Source organism: Hemiscyllium ocellatum, chromosome 15 (assembly GCF_020745735.1).
Source record: "Hemiscyllium ocellatum isolate sHemOce1 chromosome 15, sHemOce1.pat.X.cur, whole genome shotgun sequence".
Classification (NCBI taxonomy): Eukaryota; Metazoa; Chordata; class Chondrichthyes; order Orectolobiformes; family Hemiscylliidae; genus Hemiscyllium; species Hemiscyllium ocellatum.
The window spans coordinates 59593178-59610910 of NC_083415.1; the positions used below are offsets into that span (position 1 = coordinate 59593178).

The following is a 17733-nucleotide window of genomic DNA, read 5'->3' on the forward strand; positions in this document are numbered from 1 at the left end:
GGAGAGTGTGCGTGGGAGAGGGAGAGTGTGCGTGAGAGAGGGAGAGTGTGTGTGTGAGAGAGGGAGAGTGTGTGTGGGAGAGGGAGGGGAAGAGTGTGTGTGAGAGAGGGAGAGTGTGTGTGGGAGAGGGAGAGTGTGTGTGAGACAGGGAGAGGGAGAGTGTGTGTGAGACAGGGAGAGGGAGAGTGTGTGTGGGAGAGCGAGAGGAAGAGTGTGTGTGGGAGAGTGTGTGTGAGAGACGGAGAGTGTGTGTGGGAGACGGAGAGGGAGAGTGTGCGTGGGAGAGGGAGAGTGTGCGTGAGAGAGGGCGACGGAGAGTGTGTGTGAGAGAGGGAGAGTGAGAGTGTGTGGGGGAGAGGGAGAGTGTGTGTGTGTGAGAGAGGGAGAGGGAGAGTGTGTGTGGGAGAGGGAGAGTGTGTGTGGGAGAGGGAGAGTGTGTGTGGGAGAGGGAGAGTGTGTGTGGGAGAGGGAGAGGAAGAGTGTGTGGGAGAGGGAGAGGAAGAGTGTGTGGGAGAGGGAGAGGAAGAGTGTGTGGGAGAGGGAGAGGAAGAGTGTGTGGGAGAGGGAGAGGAAGAGTGTGTGGGAGAGGGAGAATGAGTGTGAGAGAGGGAGCCGGAGAGTGTGTGTGAGAGAGGGAGCCGGAGAGTGTGTGTGAGAGAGGGAGCCGCAGAGTGTGTGTGAGAGAGGGAGAGGCAGAGTGTGTGTAGGAGAGGGAGAGGCAGAGTGTGTGTAGGAGAGGGAGAGGCAGAGTGTGTGTAGGAGAGGGAGAGGGAGAGTGTGTGTGGGAGAGGGAGAGTGTGTGTGTGGGAGAGGGAGAGGGAGAGGGAGAGTGTGTGTGGGAGAGGGAGAGTGTGTGTGGGAGAGGGAGAGGGAGAGTGAGAGTGTGTGGGGGAGAGGGAGAGTGTGTGTGTGTGTGTGTGAGAGAGAGAGAGGGAGAGTGAACATAGAACAATACAGCACAGAACAGGCCCTTCGGCCCACGATGTTGTGCCGAACATTTGTCCTAGCTTAAGCACCTTTCCATGTACCTATCCAATTGCCGTTTAAACGTCACCAATGATTCTGACTCTGACTCTGCCACTCCCACAGGCAGCGCATTCCATGCCCCCACCACTCTCTGGGTAAAGAACCTATCCCTGACATCCCCCCTATACCTTCCACCCTTCTCCTTAAATTTATTCCTCCTTGTAACACTCTGTTGTACCCGGGGAAAAAGTCTCTGTCTACTCTATCTATTCCCCTGATCATCGTATAAGCCTCTATCAAGTCACCCCTCATCCTTCGTCGTTCCAATGAGAAAAGGCCTAGCACTCTCAACCTATCCTTGTACGACCTATTCTCCATTCCAGGCAACATCCTGGGAAATCTCCTCTGCACCCTCTCCAAAGCTTCCACACCTTTCCTAAAGTGAGGCGACCAGAACTGCACACAGTACTCCAATTGTGGCCTTACCAAGGTCCTGTAGAGCTGCAACATCACCTCACGACTCTTGAATTCAATCCCTCTGCTAATGAACGCTAAGTATGTGAGAGAGAGAGGGAGAGTGTGTGTGTGTGAGAGAGAGAGGGAGAGTGTGTGTGAGAGAGGGAGAGAGAGAGAGGGAGGGAGAGACAGAGAGAGGGAGAGTATGGTATCTTCAGTTCAGATGATTTTGTTTATCCTACATCAGTTTCCTGAATTTGCCTCCATCTATGGTCAGGTGTACACCCCAGCTATTTGGCGTCCATGTTTCTTCCTTTGTAAAACCCATTTTAATTCTTGAGAGGTTTCAAGTACTAAAATCATATAATGAAAGTTAAAAATTTATAGTCCATATTTTAACACTGTTGTGTCAAATGTCAAACAAAGGCAGAAATGAAGTTTTAACAAATGAATGCAATACTTTTAGATCTCTACTGGATGGAGGGCATTAGGCTAAATACAAATAGGTCTTCATGTAGAATGTTCATTATTTTCAATGTGATTCGTGGTGCAGTTTTAAGTTTCTAGTGATGCTTTATGTTCACACTGACGAATATAAAGTTATTCCGATGATGGTACCCACCATTGGTACACAGCATTTAGTTTCAGTGTGACACAGGTTTGGATGTATAACACACACACGCATACTCTTGCTCACACACACACACACACACACACACACACACACAAGCACACACATAGAAACACACGCACATTCACACGAACACACATACAAACACACACATATTCATCTGCAGGCTAACATACATTCATACCCACAAATACACATATTCAAACACACAGACATTCACATGCAAACACCCATTCTCACAGACACATTCACACAAGCACACAAATCCATGAATGGGTACAGACCATTGATATGTTTAAAATTCATCCTGGCAGTAAGCGCTAAATTCTTGCGTGACATAAATTTTTAAAACGTAATTCTAACTAATAAAGTTATGAAAAATTACTAAAATAAAATGAAACTAATACAGTGAAAGAATATACAAACAGTTACAATGTGCAGGTCTCCTTAAATTTGATTACTTACAGTGTGGAAACAGGCCCTTCGGCCCAACAAGTCCACACCGACCCACAACCCACCCATTCCCCTTTACCTAACACTACGGACAATTTAGCATGGCCAATTCACCTGACCCGCACATCTTTGGACTGTGGGAGGAAACCAGAGCACCCGGAGTAAACCCATGGGAAGAACGTGCAAACTCCACACAGTCAGTCGCCTGAGTCAGGAATTGAACCCAGGTCTCTGGCGCTGTGAGGCAGCAGTGCTAACCACTGTGCCACCGTGCCGCCCACAAATTGTGGTAAAGAAAGTGAAAGGTCTGCTGCACTCTGAATTTTGTGCAGAAGTCCATAGTTTACACATTGCCAGGTTTGTTTAATTAAAACAGCAGATATTAATAACTTGCATTTGCATTGATTTCTCTATTAACCTAGTGATAGAATTGGATAGAAATCTAATTGTCCTCCACATTTCTGGAGATCCCAGTTTACTTCACCATGTTTGCAGTTACTGGTTATTAATAATCATGAGTGTTATTCCAGTTATGAGACCTACAAGGAGACAGCAGATTGGCTGCTATCAAAGACCAGCTATCGACCAAAGGTAGCGATAATCTGTGGCTCTGGACTCGGTAAGCTCGCTGATTCACTCACAAACCAGGAGATCTTTAAATACACTGATGTCCCCAACTTCCCACAAAGCACAGGTATGGATTACTAAGGTCTTCAAAAATGTGAAGTGATATGATTCAGTATATCAGGAGAAACTGTTGACAGTCATAACAGGGATGCCAAGAAAAGGACACTCGTTTAGGGTAAAAGCAAAATACCTGAGATCGGAACAAAATAATATCAGAATCTGAACAGATATACAATAATTGGCAAATGAATCAGTGGTGAGATGACGGAAAAAATACATGTTATCACAAAGTTTTTAATTTGCTGCCAGAAACAATTGTGGAAGCCATTGCAACTGATATAGAATAATTGGATATAGGCTGGAAAAGGGATACAGGGAATGAACAGGAGAAATCAGATTAATTTGAGAGCCAGTATAGGCACAGTCGCTGAATGGGCACATTCTGGACAGTAACCACAAAATGATTCCACAGTCAGAATCTATAATTCTGAGTAACAAATTTCAATAAATAGGAAATACTCACGACAAGTCAAAGAATTACAGAGTGCAGAAGGGGGCTGTTGGGCTTATTGGAGCTGTGCAGAGGAGGCTAATCAGTCCACTGGATAGGACCTGGCCAGATCAAATCGATTGATTTTGCTCTTTCCCTGTGGCCCTGCTCATTTATTTTTCTATTAATCCAGTTTCCGACCCCTTGCTGTGTTAATAAAAATGCACTTCTGCATGTTGCTATTGGTTCTTTTGCCATTCACCATATATTTCCAAGTAACCAAGTCAGCGAGCATTAGTGAGTCACAGTCTTATTTAGAGTCACAGAGGGGTATAACATGGAAACAGACTCTTCAGTCCAACTTGTCCATGCTAACCAGTATACTAAGTTAACCTAGTCCCATTTGCCAGCACCCAGCCCATATCCCTCCAAACCCTCCTTATTCATATACCGATCCAGATGCCTTTCAATGTTGTAATTGTACCAGCCTCCACCACTTCCTCTGGCAGCTCATTCTACGCACAAGTCACCCTCTGTGTGAAAAAACTGCTCCTCAGGTCCCTTTTAAATCTCTCCTCTCTCAACCTAAACCAATGCCATCTGGTTTTGGATTCTCCTGTTCTGGGGAAAAGACCTTGGCTATTCACCCTATCTATACTCCACACGATGACACTCCAGAGAAAGTAGCCCCAGCCTATTCAGCCTCTTCCTACAGCTCAAACCCTCCAATCCTGGCAACGTGCTTGTAAATCTTTTCTGAAGTTTCACAGCATCCTTCCTAAAGCAAGGAGACTAGAATTGAATGCAGTATTCCAAAAATGGCCTAACCAATGTCTTGTACAGCCGCAACATAACCTCCCAACTCCTATACTCAATACATTGACCAATAAAGGAAAGCATACCAAACACCTTCTTCTCCACCCTGTCTACTTGTGACTCCACTTCCAAGGAACTATGAACCTGTACATTTGTGTGAGGTCAGTTCCGAGGTTGGTCTTAGAGGATGGTAATTTTTTATAGATTACTTACTTGCAGTGTGGAAAACAAGTCCACAAGTCCACACCAACCTGCTGAAGCACAACCCACCCAGACCCATTCCCCTACATTTACCCCTTCACCTAACACTACAGTCAATTTAGCAAGGCCAATTCACCTAACTTGCACATTTTTGGACTGTGGGAGGAAACGAGCACCTGGAAGAAACCCACGCAGACACGGGGAAAATGTGCAAACTCAACATAGTTGCCTGAGGTGGGAATTGAACCTGAGTCTCTGGCGCTGTGAGGCAGCAGTGCTAACCACTATGCCACCGTGCGGCCCATAAAGCTTATAGAACAGGCTGCCTACATTTGGAGCAAATTGTGGTGACTTACTGAACCTCCCCAAACATGGGCAAGCAGTAGTTAGGTATTGTCCCAGTATTAATCAGAATGTCCCCTCAGACTTGTTTCTGTCATGTGAGAGGAAGCTTGAGGCATTGCATTTCCCAAATTCCACCTCCCTCACCATCAAACCTGACCTGCTTTTTTTCTGAAAATAAATTACGTCTCCCAGGAGATAATGTCTTTCAGGTGGAGTAAGGGGTCTGTTATACGTCACTGGGGTAGCGTACTCGAAATTAAATCCCATTATTCCTGGAATCGTCACAGGAGTTAAACATTTTATCAAAGTACACAAATGTCATGAAGTAATATAGCACCAAAACAGACCCTTCGGCCCAACATGTCCATGCCAACCAGGTTTCCCAAGCTAAACTAGTCCCATTTGCCTGTATCCCTCCAAACCCTTCCTAATCATGAACTAATCCAACGGCCTTTTAAATATTGTAACTGTACCAGCATCTACCACTTTGTCTAGCAGCTTGTTCAACATATGCACCGCCCTCTGTGTTAAAAAAAAAGTTGCCCCTCAGGTCCCTTTTGAATCTTTCCCCTCTCACCTTTAAACCTAAGACCTCTATTTTGGACTCCCCTATCCTGGGGATGAAAACATTTGCTGCTCATCTCATCCGTGTCTCTCATGATTTTATAAACCTCTGTAAGGTCACCCCACACCCTCTTACAACCCAGGAATAAAAGTCCCAGTTATCCAGCATCTTATCACTGTTCAGTACTGGTAGCATCCTTGTAAATCCTTTTTGTACCCTTGCTCAAATTTTTTGTCTTTTCAGATTGACAGAAAGCATGAAACCAGATTTCTATACTTAGATGAATTGCTGTGTTTCAAAAATAAATAGTTTCCAACTACAAACAAATAGCTGTGTAAACAATGCTTACAATGAGTGTCAAGTTACTTTCTTTTTGAAAACTGCAGCAATCCCTTTCACGTTCCTTGGTTTTTAAGATGTTCAGGTGATGAAGGAGCAACGCCCTGAAAGCTTGTAATTTCACATAAACCTATTGGACTAGAAACTGGTGTCATGTAACTTCTACCCTTGGTTTTTAAAACAGTTGTTTTCCCATTTCAGTCCACAATCAAAAATACAGAAAAGTTAAAAGAAATGGTTTTTACAGATGTAATTATTGTGATGCACACCGTTACAGTTACATGGGGACCGCACATACATTCAATTCCAGCCATTGCTTTGACTGATCATATAGAGGCCCTTACAAGAGCACAAGGACTCAAAAACAGGAGCACGAGTGGACCATTCAGCCCATCAAGCCTGTTCCATCATTTAATCTGATCACGGCTAACCGTAGGCTTCAACTTTACTTTCACGCCCATGAACCATATGCCTTGATCCCCTGAGAGATCTCAAACCTGCCTGTCCAAATCTTAAACGGATTCAATAATGGAGCCCCACAGATCCACAACCCTTGAATGAAGAAATCTCCTCATCTCAGTCTTAAAGGATCGGCCCCTTATCCCGAGCCTGCTCCCCTGCCTTTTAGATTCCCCGACCAGCAGCAACAATATCTTAGTGTGCAATCTATCAAGCCCTTTCGATATGTTCGGTGTTTCAATGAGATCACTTTTCATTTTTCTAAACACCAGAGAATATAGACCCAATTTACTCAGTTTCTTGACACAGGACAACTCCTCTGTTCAAGGACTTGATGAAAGGTTTCCACCTGAAACGTCGACTCCCCTGCTCCTCTGCTGCTGCTGGTCCTGCTGTGCCTTTTCCAGCTCCACACTTTATCGCCTCTGTCCCAGCAGCCAATCTAATTAATCCTCATCCTGCTCCTCGGATGCTGCCTGACCGGCTGCGCTTTTCCAGCACCACACTCTTCGACTCTGATCTCCAGCATCTGCAGTCCTCACTTTCTCCTCATTGTGCCATCTCCAGCGTAATTATGTGTCTCATTAAATGGAGAGATGGTGTGCAGTACTCCAGGAACACTAGACAAAACCAATTGTTCTGGCAGCAGAAGTTCCCAAGAACTGTTGTATTGGATTCAAAACATTAACTCTGTTTGTTTTTTTTAAAGAACTGCTGAACTTGTCCAGCACATTCTGATTTCATTTCAGATCTCCAATCTCTGCTTTGATTTGTTCCATGTACGGTCTCACCACAGCCCCATACAATTGTACTTCAGTCCCTTGACAGTAATAGCCAGTATGCTATTTGCTTTCCTGGCCATTTGTTTATACCTGCATCTTGTACAATTTCAGTTACCGGCCTCAGTAAATATTTCCATTGAGCAGCACAATGACGTGACCCAGCTAACATCCATTAATACATCAGAGATTAGGGATCAAAGATGGTACTTGTGCTATCTGTCTCTGTTTCTATAATTATTAAGATTCTACAGGAGCATTCTGACAGAGGTTTCTGTTGCATGAGACGTGTTTTTAATGCAGTGATTCTGTAAACAATATGTAAATTGGACACAACAGTCCAGCAGTTCTTTAACAGCTAAATATTAATTTAGAACATACAACAGTACAGCACAGGAACCATGCCTGTGCCAAACATGTTATTCTTAACTCATCCCATCTGCCTGCACATAGTCTGTATCCCTCCATTCACCACTTGTTCATGTGTCTGTCTAAATGCCTCTTAAATGTTCAAATAGTATGTGCTTCCAGCACCTCCCCTGGCATTCCAAGCACCTTCATGTTAAAAACTTGCCTCGTACACCTCTGTTAAACTTGCCCCCTCTCATATTAAATGCATGCCCCTAGTATTTGACATTTCCACCCTGGGGAACAGGCTTGGACTACCCACCCTTTCCATGCCCCTTATAATTTAATGCTCTTTTTGTTTTGTTCTCAATGGAGCTCTTTACAAAATGCTTTCGATCCTGCTGCCTTTGTTTAACAATTTACCCAATTTCCAACCACTGTCAAAGATTTCTTCGAGGTTTCTAAAACTATAAACGGCACAGAAAATGGAAATGTAGAACATGTCTTCAAGTTACACAATAGGACAGGAGTGACAAGTGTGAAAATAATGAAGTGTAATCTTAGAAACAAACAGAGAAGATGCAGGAGAAACTCAGCAGGTCTGGAAGCATCTGGGGAGAGAAAGAAAGAGTTTACTGGGATGATTGCCTCAGAACAGATTAACTTCAGAGTGAAATGAAGAAGGCTTTGTTCACATGAAGCACAACCAGCATGTAGAATAGATCTCTGTGCAGGATATTGGTGGTTAAAGCTTGGAATCATTTAAGAAACACAGGATGCCACAATTGGGTTTTTTTCCAGGATGGACTAGGTGGGACAGAATGAATAAACTTCTGCATCCATATTTGCCTTATGATCTAGAGTGGGTTACATTAGCTCCCAGTCCAGCATTATATTCATTAAAAATTCTCCTTCATATTTCGTAACCTCCTCCGGCTTTCCAACCCTCTAAGATCGCCTCCAACTCTAGTCTCTTTAGTTTCTCTGATTTTCATCATTCCACCATTGGCAATTATGCTTCAATTGATACAGCATTTCTGTTTAATGCCCTGTAAAGTTTTGATTTGCTAAAAATGTTATATAAGTTGTAGTTGTTCCTAATACAGGTTAGGAAAGGTTGCTGGCTACTCACTCTATACTACTGATTGTTCTCTCTTCTGTATCCAGTGAAAGGACATGCTGGTCAGCTGGTATTTGGAGAGCTGAAGGGAAAGACTTGTGTCTGCATGCAAGGGCGTTTCCACATGTTTGAAGGATACTCACTGACAAAGGTATTGCAACATTTTCTGATGGATGATGTGCCCTTGGGTGCAGCCTCATTCCTGATGAAGGGTTTTTACCCAAAATGCTGATTCTCCTGCTCCTCGGATGCTGTCTGACCTGCTGTGCTTTTCCAGCACCACACTCTTGACTGCAGTCTATCAGAACCATGAAACAGACTGCACTGGAAACACAGTGTTAGGAATGGTGCACCTGAACGTGGGTGGATTTTCAGAGCTGTAAGAGAGATGAATGCTGAAAGAAGCAACAAGGAAGAAGTTAAATAATAAAAAAGGAATCTGCAGGATAATCAAAACGGCAATGTATTTTCCACTTCCTGCTGCTGTGGAATTGACATGAGACAGAGGTACAGCCAATGATAATATGGATGCATATCATTAGGACAGCAGCCTACTTTAAAGATGATGCATAAAGCATAGGCAGAAACTGATGAAAGTAGAACTGACTAGAGTGAACACAGTGAATGATAATTTTCTTTACACTGTATATTTTAGGTAATTTGCATAATGTATAACTGCAGTTGTTTGAGTTCACAGGTTGAAATCACAGAGAGTCAGTTTCAATGACATATATGGTACATCACATGGTTGAAAAATTATAAATAACATCTCTACCTATTTTTGTAGCATCTTTAAACGAGTAAAAACGTCAAGGGGGCTTTGGAGTAGAGATTATCAAACAGAATTATACACAAAGCCGCTTAAGAGATATTAGGGCAGGTGACCAGATGCTTGGTCAGGAAGATAGTTTTTAAGGAGCATTCTAAAGGGGGAGAGAGAAGTTGAGGGAGAGGGAGGTTCAGAGAGGAAGCTTCAGAGCTAACAAACAGCTCAAAGCAAAACTACTAATGAAGAAGGGATGAAACTCAGGAACAGGCGTGGAAGCTGGAACTGGAGCAGGGCAGAAAGATGATTGGACTAGTGAGTTGAGGAAGTTACTGTGTTACAGGCTGCAATGAAATGACTTCAGTGAAAATAATTCTAGCAGTGAGTTTGGTTGATCATTGGCCCAAATCTTGCCAATGCTGCTTTTAGAAAAATCCAAGATGTTTACGTTGCGGTGGTGCAACACTATTGCTCCGATCTTGAGTCTTTGAAAACAAGATGGTTGAAATGGAATATGTTTAACACAGAGGAAGCTAGATTAAATCATGGAGTCGTACAGCACAGAAACACAATCTTTGGTCCAACCAGCCCATGCTGATCATAATCATAGAGTCATAGAGATGTACAGCATGGACCCTTCGGTCCAACCCGTCCATGCCGACCAGATGTCCTAACCCAATCTAGTCCCACCTGCCAGCGCCCAGCCCATATCCCTCCAACCCCTTCCTATTCATATACCATTCAAATGCCTTTTAAATGTTGAAATTGTACCAGCCTCCACCACTTCCTCTGGCAGCTCATTCCATACACGTACCACCCTCTGTGTGAAAAAGTTGCCCCTTAGGTCTCTTTTACGTCTTTCCCCTCTCACCCTAAACCTATGCCCTCTCGTTCTGGACTCCCCGACCCCAGGGAAAAGACTTTGTCTATCCATGCCCCTCATAATTTTGTAAACCTCTATAAGGTCACCCCTCAGCCTCCAATTCTCCAGGAAAAACAGTCCCAGCCTGTTCAGCCTCTCCCTATAGCTCAAATCCTCCAACCCTGGCAACATTCTAGTAAATCTTTTCTGAACCCTTTCAAGTTTCACAACATCTCTGCGATAATCCCACCTGCCTGCCTGTATCCTTCCAAACATTTCCTGTTCATGTACTTACCTAAATGACCTGTTCTCACATCCACCACTTCCTCTGGAAGTTCATTCCACACATGAAATGCTCTCTGTTTAAGATAAAATTGCCCCCATGCCTTTTTTAATTCTTTCTCCTCTCACCCTAAAAATATGCCCCCTAGTCTTGAAATCCCCCCCCAGGAAAAGACATCTGCCATTCATCTTATCTATACCTCTAATTATTTTATAAACCTCTACAAGGTCAAAGGTCACCTCTCAACCACCTATGCTGCAGTGAGAAATGGCCCAACCTATCCAGCCACTCCTCATAACTCAAAACTTCCATTTCCGGCAACATCCTGGTAAACCTCTTCTGAACCATCTTGGAGTTAATAATATTCTTCCTATAACACATCCAAATCAATTACATAAATGACAAAAAGCAGCGCACCCAGCACTGAATAATGTGTGCAATTCTGGTCTCCTTCCTATCGGAAAGATGTTTGTGAAACTTGAAAGGTGCTGTTGCCAGGTTTGGAGAATCTGAGCTACGGGAAGAGGCTGAACAGGCTGGGGCTGTTTTCTCTGGAGTGCCGGAGGATGAGGGGTGACCTTATAGAGGTTTACAAAATTATGAGGGGCATGGATAGGATAAATAGGCAAAATCTTTTCCCTGGGGTCAGGAGTCCAGAACTAGAAGGTATAAGTTTAGGGTGAGAGGGGAAAGATATAAAAGAGCCCTGAGGGGCAACATTTTCACGCAGAGGGTGGTACATGTATGGAATGAGCTGCCAGAGGAAGTGGTGGAGGCTGGTACAATTGCAACATTTAAGAGGCATCTGGATGGGTATATGAATAGGAAGGCTTTGGAGGGATAAGGGCCGGGTGCTGGCAGATGGGACTAGATTGGGTTGGGATATCTGGTTGGCATGGACGGGTTGGACCGAGGGGTCTGTTTCCATACTGTACATCTCTATGACTCTATGATACTGGTCACAGGCCTCTAGTCTGAAAGACAACCCTCTATCACCACCACCACCCTCTGTCTCCTATATGCAAGCCAATTTTGTATTCAAATGGCTAGCTCTCCCTGGATTCCATGTGAGCTAACCTTGCGAATCAGTCTACCATGAGCAACTTTGTTGAACTGAAAATGTGTTGCTGGAAAAGCGCAGCAGGCCAGGCAGCACCCAAGGAACAGGAGACTTGACGCTTCGGGCACAAGCCCTTCTTCAGGCTTGTGCCCGAAGTGTCGAGTCCCCTGTTCCTTGGATGCTGCCTGGCCTGCTGCGCTTTTCCAGCAACACATTTTCAGCTCTGGTCTCCAGCATCTGCAGTCCTCACTTTCTCCTCGAACTTTGTCGAACACCTTGCTGAAGTCCGAATAGAGACATCCTCTGCATGTGATGGCTATCAAAAATATCTTCTAGGATGAATGCTCCTGTGTGAATTATCTCACTGTCAGCCTGACTTACCCTGTTTAGATGAGGGATGCTAAATGAAGACTGTGGAAGGAGATTAAGTAAGATCAGCTGAGATACCATAGGCATGGAATGCATCATGTGCCACACTGAAATCCAAAAAATTAAATTACTTCACAAATTATTTCCAACAAGAGTGAAGCAGATTTAAATCACATGTTGGGAGATAATGTTGAGGATTTAGAGTAATGTTATCTCATTCAAAATGGTCATTGTCGTATCAGTACAAATGCTGCATTGTTTGTACTTGGCTTTTTTTTTCCTGCAAATGTTGGCTCTATTTTTAGAGAACCTCTCATACTCAGTAATCAAAAATCCTACAAACAATAACTTGGTGACTGTGTTACATGCTAAAATTAAATCGGAATATAGTCATTCCAAAATACACAACAGCTGTATGCTCACATCAGTAAATCAACTTTTACCAAGTTAAAAATCACACAACACCAGGTTATAGTCCAATAGGTTTATTTGGAAGCACTAGCTTTCAGAGCGCTGCTCCTTTGTCAAGTAACTAGTGGGGCAGGATCATAAGATGCAGAATTTATAGCAAAAGATCACAGTGTCACACAATTAAAACTATGTATTGAAGAAGCCTAGATTGCTGTTAACTCTTTCATCTTTTAGAATGGGTTGCAAGTTTGAGTTCATTAATATGTAAATCCTAGAACTTCTTATTAAGTCACATTCTCGAGATAACTTAAGGTTTTATTAAAAGAAGGTGACATCTCAGCTTAGATAATGTATTAAAGGTGTGAGGTTACAGTCTGTCTGTATCCCAGTCATAGAGATGTACAGCATGGAAACAGACCCTTCGGTCCAACTCACCAATGCTGACCAGATATCCCAAACCAATCTAGTTCCACCTGCAAGCACCCGGTCCATATCCCTCCAACCCTTCCTATTCATATACCCATCCAAATGCCTCTTAAATGTAGCAATTGTACCAGCCTCAACCACTTCCTCTGGCAGTTTAAAACAATTTTTTAAAAATAAGTTTGGATTTTAAACTAGTGGCATATAAATATTGGCCTGTTTTGGTGAAGGCTTTCTAAAAAAAAAATCAGAACATGAACCAGAACCATAATTTTAAACCTGTGACTCCTGGTGTATTTGTGAAAGTACCTTATACAATTGGGAAGCTCATCAGCCCATTAGCTTGAACAGAGTCTAGAATGAGAAAGTTTTTATTTTAAAAATAATTCAATGACATCTGGGCTATTTAAAGGAAACCTGACTGAAGTCAGATTCAATTATAGTCTTGCCTCAAAAGGGAAATTTTACAGCGCAATTAAAGAAAAGAAAATACCTCAATGAAATAGTATAGTTTGTGAAACTTCCAGAATAGGAGTGCTTGGTTAGAACTGTATGGATTATGAAAAGTCTCAAGAAGTATAAACTCTAATGGAAAGTAGTCTTGAATATTTCAGACTGGTACTATTTTCAAAGTAGGAATGTATTAAATGTTATATGGATTGACTGCCTGCGCTGACTGCTTGCAGGTTGTGTGCTTTTTGAGCAAAAATAGAATGCATCTGCCTTCTACAATTCTGCAAATGCAAATTCACCCCATAGACTGATGTGCTGTGTTTGCATCTGTGCGTGCATGCAAGGGAGAGAGTGTGAGTGTGTGCGTGTGAGTCTGAGTGCACATGAGAGAGTGTGTGTTTGTGTGTGTACATGCTTGGTAGCGTGTGTGAGTGTGACAAAATAAAAGCCTGTGAGAGTGTATCTGTGAGGGGTGTATATCTGTGTGTCTGAGAGTGATTGTGTGTATGGGAGAGGGTCTGTGTGTGTGTGTGTGTGTGTGTGTGTGTGTCTGACTGTATAGTGTAGTGGGGTCACCTGTAGTGTGACATGAACCCGAGGCCATCCTCATGGGTATCGAACTTGGCTATCAGCCTCTGCTTGGCCGCTCTGACCAGTCTGAAATTCTCAAGGTTGGGATACAGACAGACTCTAACTTCACACCTTTAATACATTGTCTGAGCTGAGCTGTCATCTTTTATCATAAAACCTTAAGTTATCTTGAGAATATGACTTAAAAGAAGTTCTGGGATTAATGACCCGAAACCTGCAACCCATTCTAAAAGATGAAAGACTTAACAGCAATCTAGGTTTGTTCAATATATCATTTCAATTGCATGACACTGTGATCTTTTGCAGTAAATTCTGTGTTTTATGATCCTCACCCTCTAGTTAACTGATGAAGGAGCAGCGCTTCAAAAGCTACAACTTCCAGATAAATCTGTGGGACTATAACCTGGTGTTGTGTGATTTTTAACTTTGTCCACCCTAATCCAACACCAGTTCCTCCACATCACAACCCAATAAAATATAAATTTAATATAATATGTATTCTTGACAAGAAAGGGAGTGTGGGATAGCTGGGAATGTGAATTGGAGTTAGAACCATGTGAATACGACCTTAATGAAGTACTCCGAGATGACTGACATGAAGACCGAAATTCACATCTGCAGGCATGGTATGCGAAGGCGAACATAGCCTTTCTGAATGTTAAACAGTGTTTTTCTCTCCCCATTTTCTCAGGTGACTTTTCCTGTCCGTGTATTCCAATTGATGGGTGTTAAAGTCCTCTTCGTGACCAATGCTGCAGGATCAGTTGCCGATGGTTACAACACAGGAGACATCATGATCATTAAGGACCATATTAATATGCCAGGTCTTATTGGGCTGCATCCTCTCATTGGACCCAATGATGAACGGTACGGAGCCATTACAGTTTGAATAGTTGAACCTTTTATAGTTATCGCTTGCTCCTTTGCCATGTTCCTTTTTCTTAGATTTACATGAAAAATAAGGCCCTTCTGCCTACCAATCTCATGTTTATATAAAAGCAAGATACAGTAGATGCTGAAAATTTGAAACAAACATATAGAATGCTGGAGAAACTCAGCAGGTGTGGGGACTCAAGAGAAACATCTATACATAGAGAGTAGTGAGACTGTGGAGATTACTATCAAACCGAGTGATTATGACAAATAGGCTGAGAGGACCTGATTGAGGCATATTTTAAAGGGAAGGTAGATTAAAGAAATTAGAGTTGAAGGGAACAACAGGAAACCCTGGAAGCATTAGATGAAGGTTGGAAGGAAGGTCACATGGAGTAATGTGGATCAATTTGGCCAGTTTTGGGTTGTAACTACTGTATAAAGCTAACAATATAAACTTCCAGCGGAATTATTTGTTTATTGTTTTCATTCATTTTGATGAGAAGATCAGTGAAGTAAATGAGGGAGCAGAGTTGAAAAAAATAAAAATGACGGTGCTCTTGATTACAGGTTCGGTACCCGTTTTCCTACCATGGCTAATGCATATGACAAAAGCCTCAGGAATATGGCCCTGGATGTGTGCAAGGAACTGCAATGCTCTCATTATGTGCAGGAAGGTGTCTACTGCATGGTTTCAGGCCCGCATTTCGAGACCATTGCTGAAGCACGCCTTCTTCACAAACTTGGAGTTGATGCTGTGGGTAAGATATTTTGACAGAAAATAGCTATGAAGGGAGGCTGGACAAGTTTGGGTTGCTTACTTTACGGCAGAGACGATTGAGGGGAGAGCTGATAGAAGTGTGTAAGATTATGAGGAACATGGACTGAGTGAATAAGAAGCAGCTTGTTCCCCTTAGCTGAAGGGTCAGTAATGAGGGGGCATAATTTTAAGGTGAAAGGCAAAAGGAGGATTAAAGGGAATTTGAGAAAAAATATTTCGCCCAGAGGGTGGTGGAAATCTGGGATGCATTTTCTGGGAAGCAGTAGTTGAGGCAGGAAACCTCAAACTAAAAAGTACTTGGATGAGCACTTGAAATCTCATAACAATAAAGACTGTGGGCCAAGTGCTAGAAAGTGGGAGTAGTGTAGATGGGTTGGACTTGACTTGATGGGCCAAAGGCGAAAGTGAGGACTGCAGATGCTGGAGGTCAGAGTCTAGATTAGAGTGGTGCTGGAAAAGCACAGCAGGTCAGGCAGCATCCGAGGAGCAGGAAAATCAATGTTTCAGGCAAAAGCTCATTCCAAATGAAGGGGTTTTTGCCCGAAATGTCGATTTTGCTGGGCCAGAGGGCTTATTCTGTGCTGTATGACTCAACTGCAATAGCCTTCTGCAGACTACAGAAAGAAAGGTAAACTGAACTTTAACTTGCACGCTTAGTACCTTGGGACATCCCATAACAATTCAGTCAATTAAGTACTTTCAACATGTCATCACTGTTATATCATGAAAAATACAGCAGCCAATTTGTGCACAGCACAGCCCCAAAAAAGAGCAATAAAATAAATGGTCAGATCATCTGTTTTCAGTATTGCTTGAGAGATAAATATTGGTCAGAACACCAAAAGAACATCCCTGCTTTCAACTGAATCATGGCACAGATTTTTTTTTAATTTCCATCCAGCAGTGCAGCACTCCCTCAATATTTGCACAGGCTTTGGTTAACAAATGACCCATATCTTGGCAAAGTAGCTTTAGGATCCAAGATGATTTCAATACCACTGCTCTGACTGCACCAGTGCATGTCTGAACTGGAACTTGACTCTACAATCTGCTGACTTTGAAATTAGAATGCAAATCAGAATGAAGGTCAGCACCTAAAAGGTGACGGTGGTGTTGGGTGTAGGCTGAGCAGCAACAAATCACAGCACTTTGTGTATCAGTGTGCAGTGACAGTCCACTCACTCCCACTTATACTCAGTAAGTGCCACACATTACATAGCCCTGGTTCCCATCAATAATTAAAACATTTCAAGCACATTTCTGAACTTTTGCGATCAACAATGGTATTTTATTGCACAAGATTCTGAGCTCCTTTATGCACACTAAGCACATGACTTGCTTCTTGTCTTTTGTGATTCCACTCAGTCCCTCATATATTGGCGTTATCACCCTCATTTTATTGTTTCTCCTTAGGGTTTCACTAACATCTCTGGTCCATCCTGATTTTCCCTTTGACTGTTCAGTTTTCTCGCTATTTGTACTCATCATTCTGTCCAAACTTGTATAATTCTCAATATTCTAGTGATGGGCAATAAATGCTGGCCCAGCCAGTGATGCCAACATCCTGTGAGTAAATCTTTTTAAAATGCCATATATAGAGATTACAGGACAGTCAAAGTCCATTCAGCTCAGCTGATTGCTGTTGGTGCTTATACTTCACACTAACCTATCCTTCCCGCTCCACCCATCCATTCTACAAACAGCCAATAACTACCCAAATAATCTCCTACTGTTCTGTAATGACTTGAAAACCTGTCCCTTGGGTGCTCAAAACCAGACCATTGAAATCTCAGGTAATTCATGCTTCTTCATGCTTCGTGTAAATCGTAGCTTCTTAATGCATTTCTGCCGTTTTCCAACCTACAGGAATGAGTACTGTTCCTGAGGTCATTGTCGCTAAACACTGTGGCTTGCGCGTGTTTGGACTTTCACTGATCACCAATGAAGTGACAAGGGAGTATGAAAACGCTGAGGTGGTGGACCATGAAGCTGTCCTGAGTATTAGCGAGATGAGGACAGGAATGCTGCAAAATCTTATAAAGGAGTTGGTGGCTCGTATGAAAGTCAATGATGACTGCTAACTTACGGATGAAGAAATAAAATGGATGCAAGGGTCAACAAGATCCCCATCATTTTCAAAACTTAATTGTGGAGCACATTTGCATGTAACTGAAATATAGCATTTGGACCAAATCACTCTGTCACTGCCCAGTTTTTCACAATGTTAATTATAATTAAAACCTACATTAAATAAACTTATTATCAG

General features: G+C 42.8%; 1 protein-coding gene across 1 annotated transcript in view; it reads left to right on the top strand.

Annotated features, from left to right (window-relative positions):
• pnp4a (purine nucleoside phosphorylase 4a) overlaps nt 1-17697 on the top strand; it is a 21598-nt gene extending 3901 nt beyond the window's left edge. Inside the window, exons 2-6 of the mRNA XM_060836163.1 lie at nt 3037-3200; nt 8643-8746; nt 14505-14680; nt 15257-15447; nt 17334-17697. Of these exons, the coding sequence (XP_060692146.1) occupies nt 3037-3200; nt 8643-8746; nt 14505-14680; nt 15257-15447; nt 17334-17548 (850 nt within the window). The 3' untranslated portion in view covers nt 17549-17697. The remainder of the gene's footprint in view (nt 1-3036; nt 3201-8642; nt 8747-14504; nt 14681-15256; nt 15448-17333) is intronic.
• Nucleotides 17698-17733: the final 36 nt, after the last annotated feature.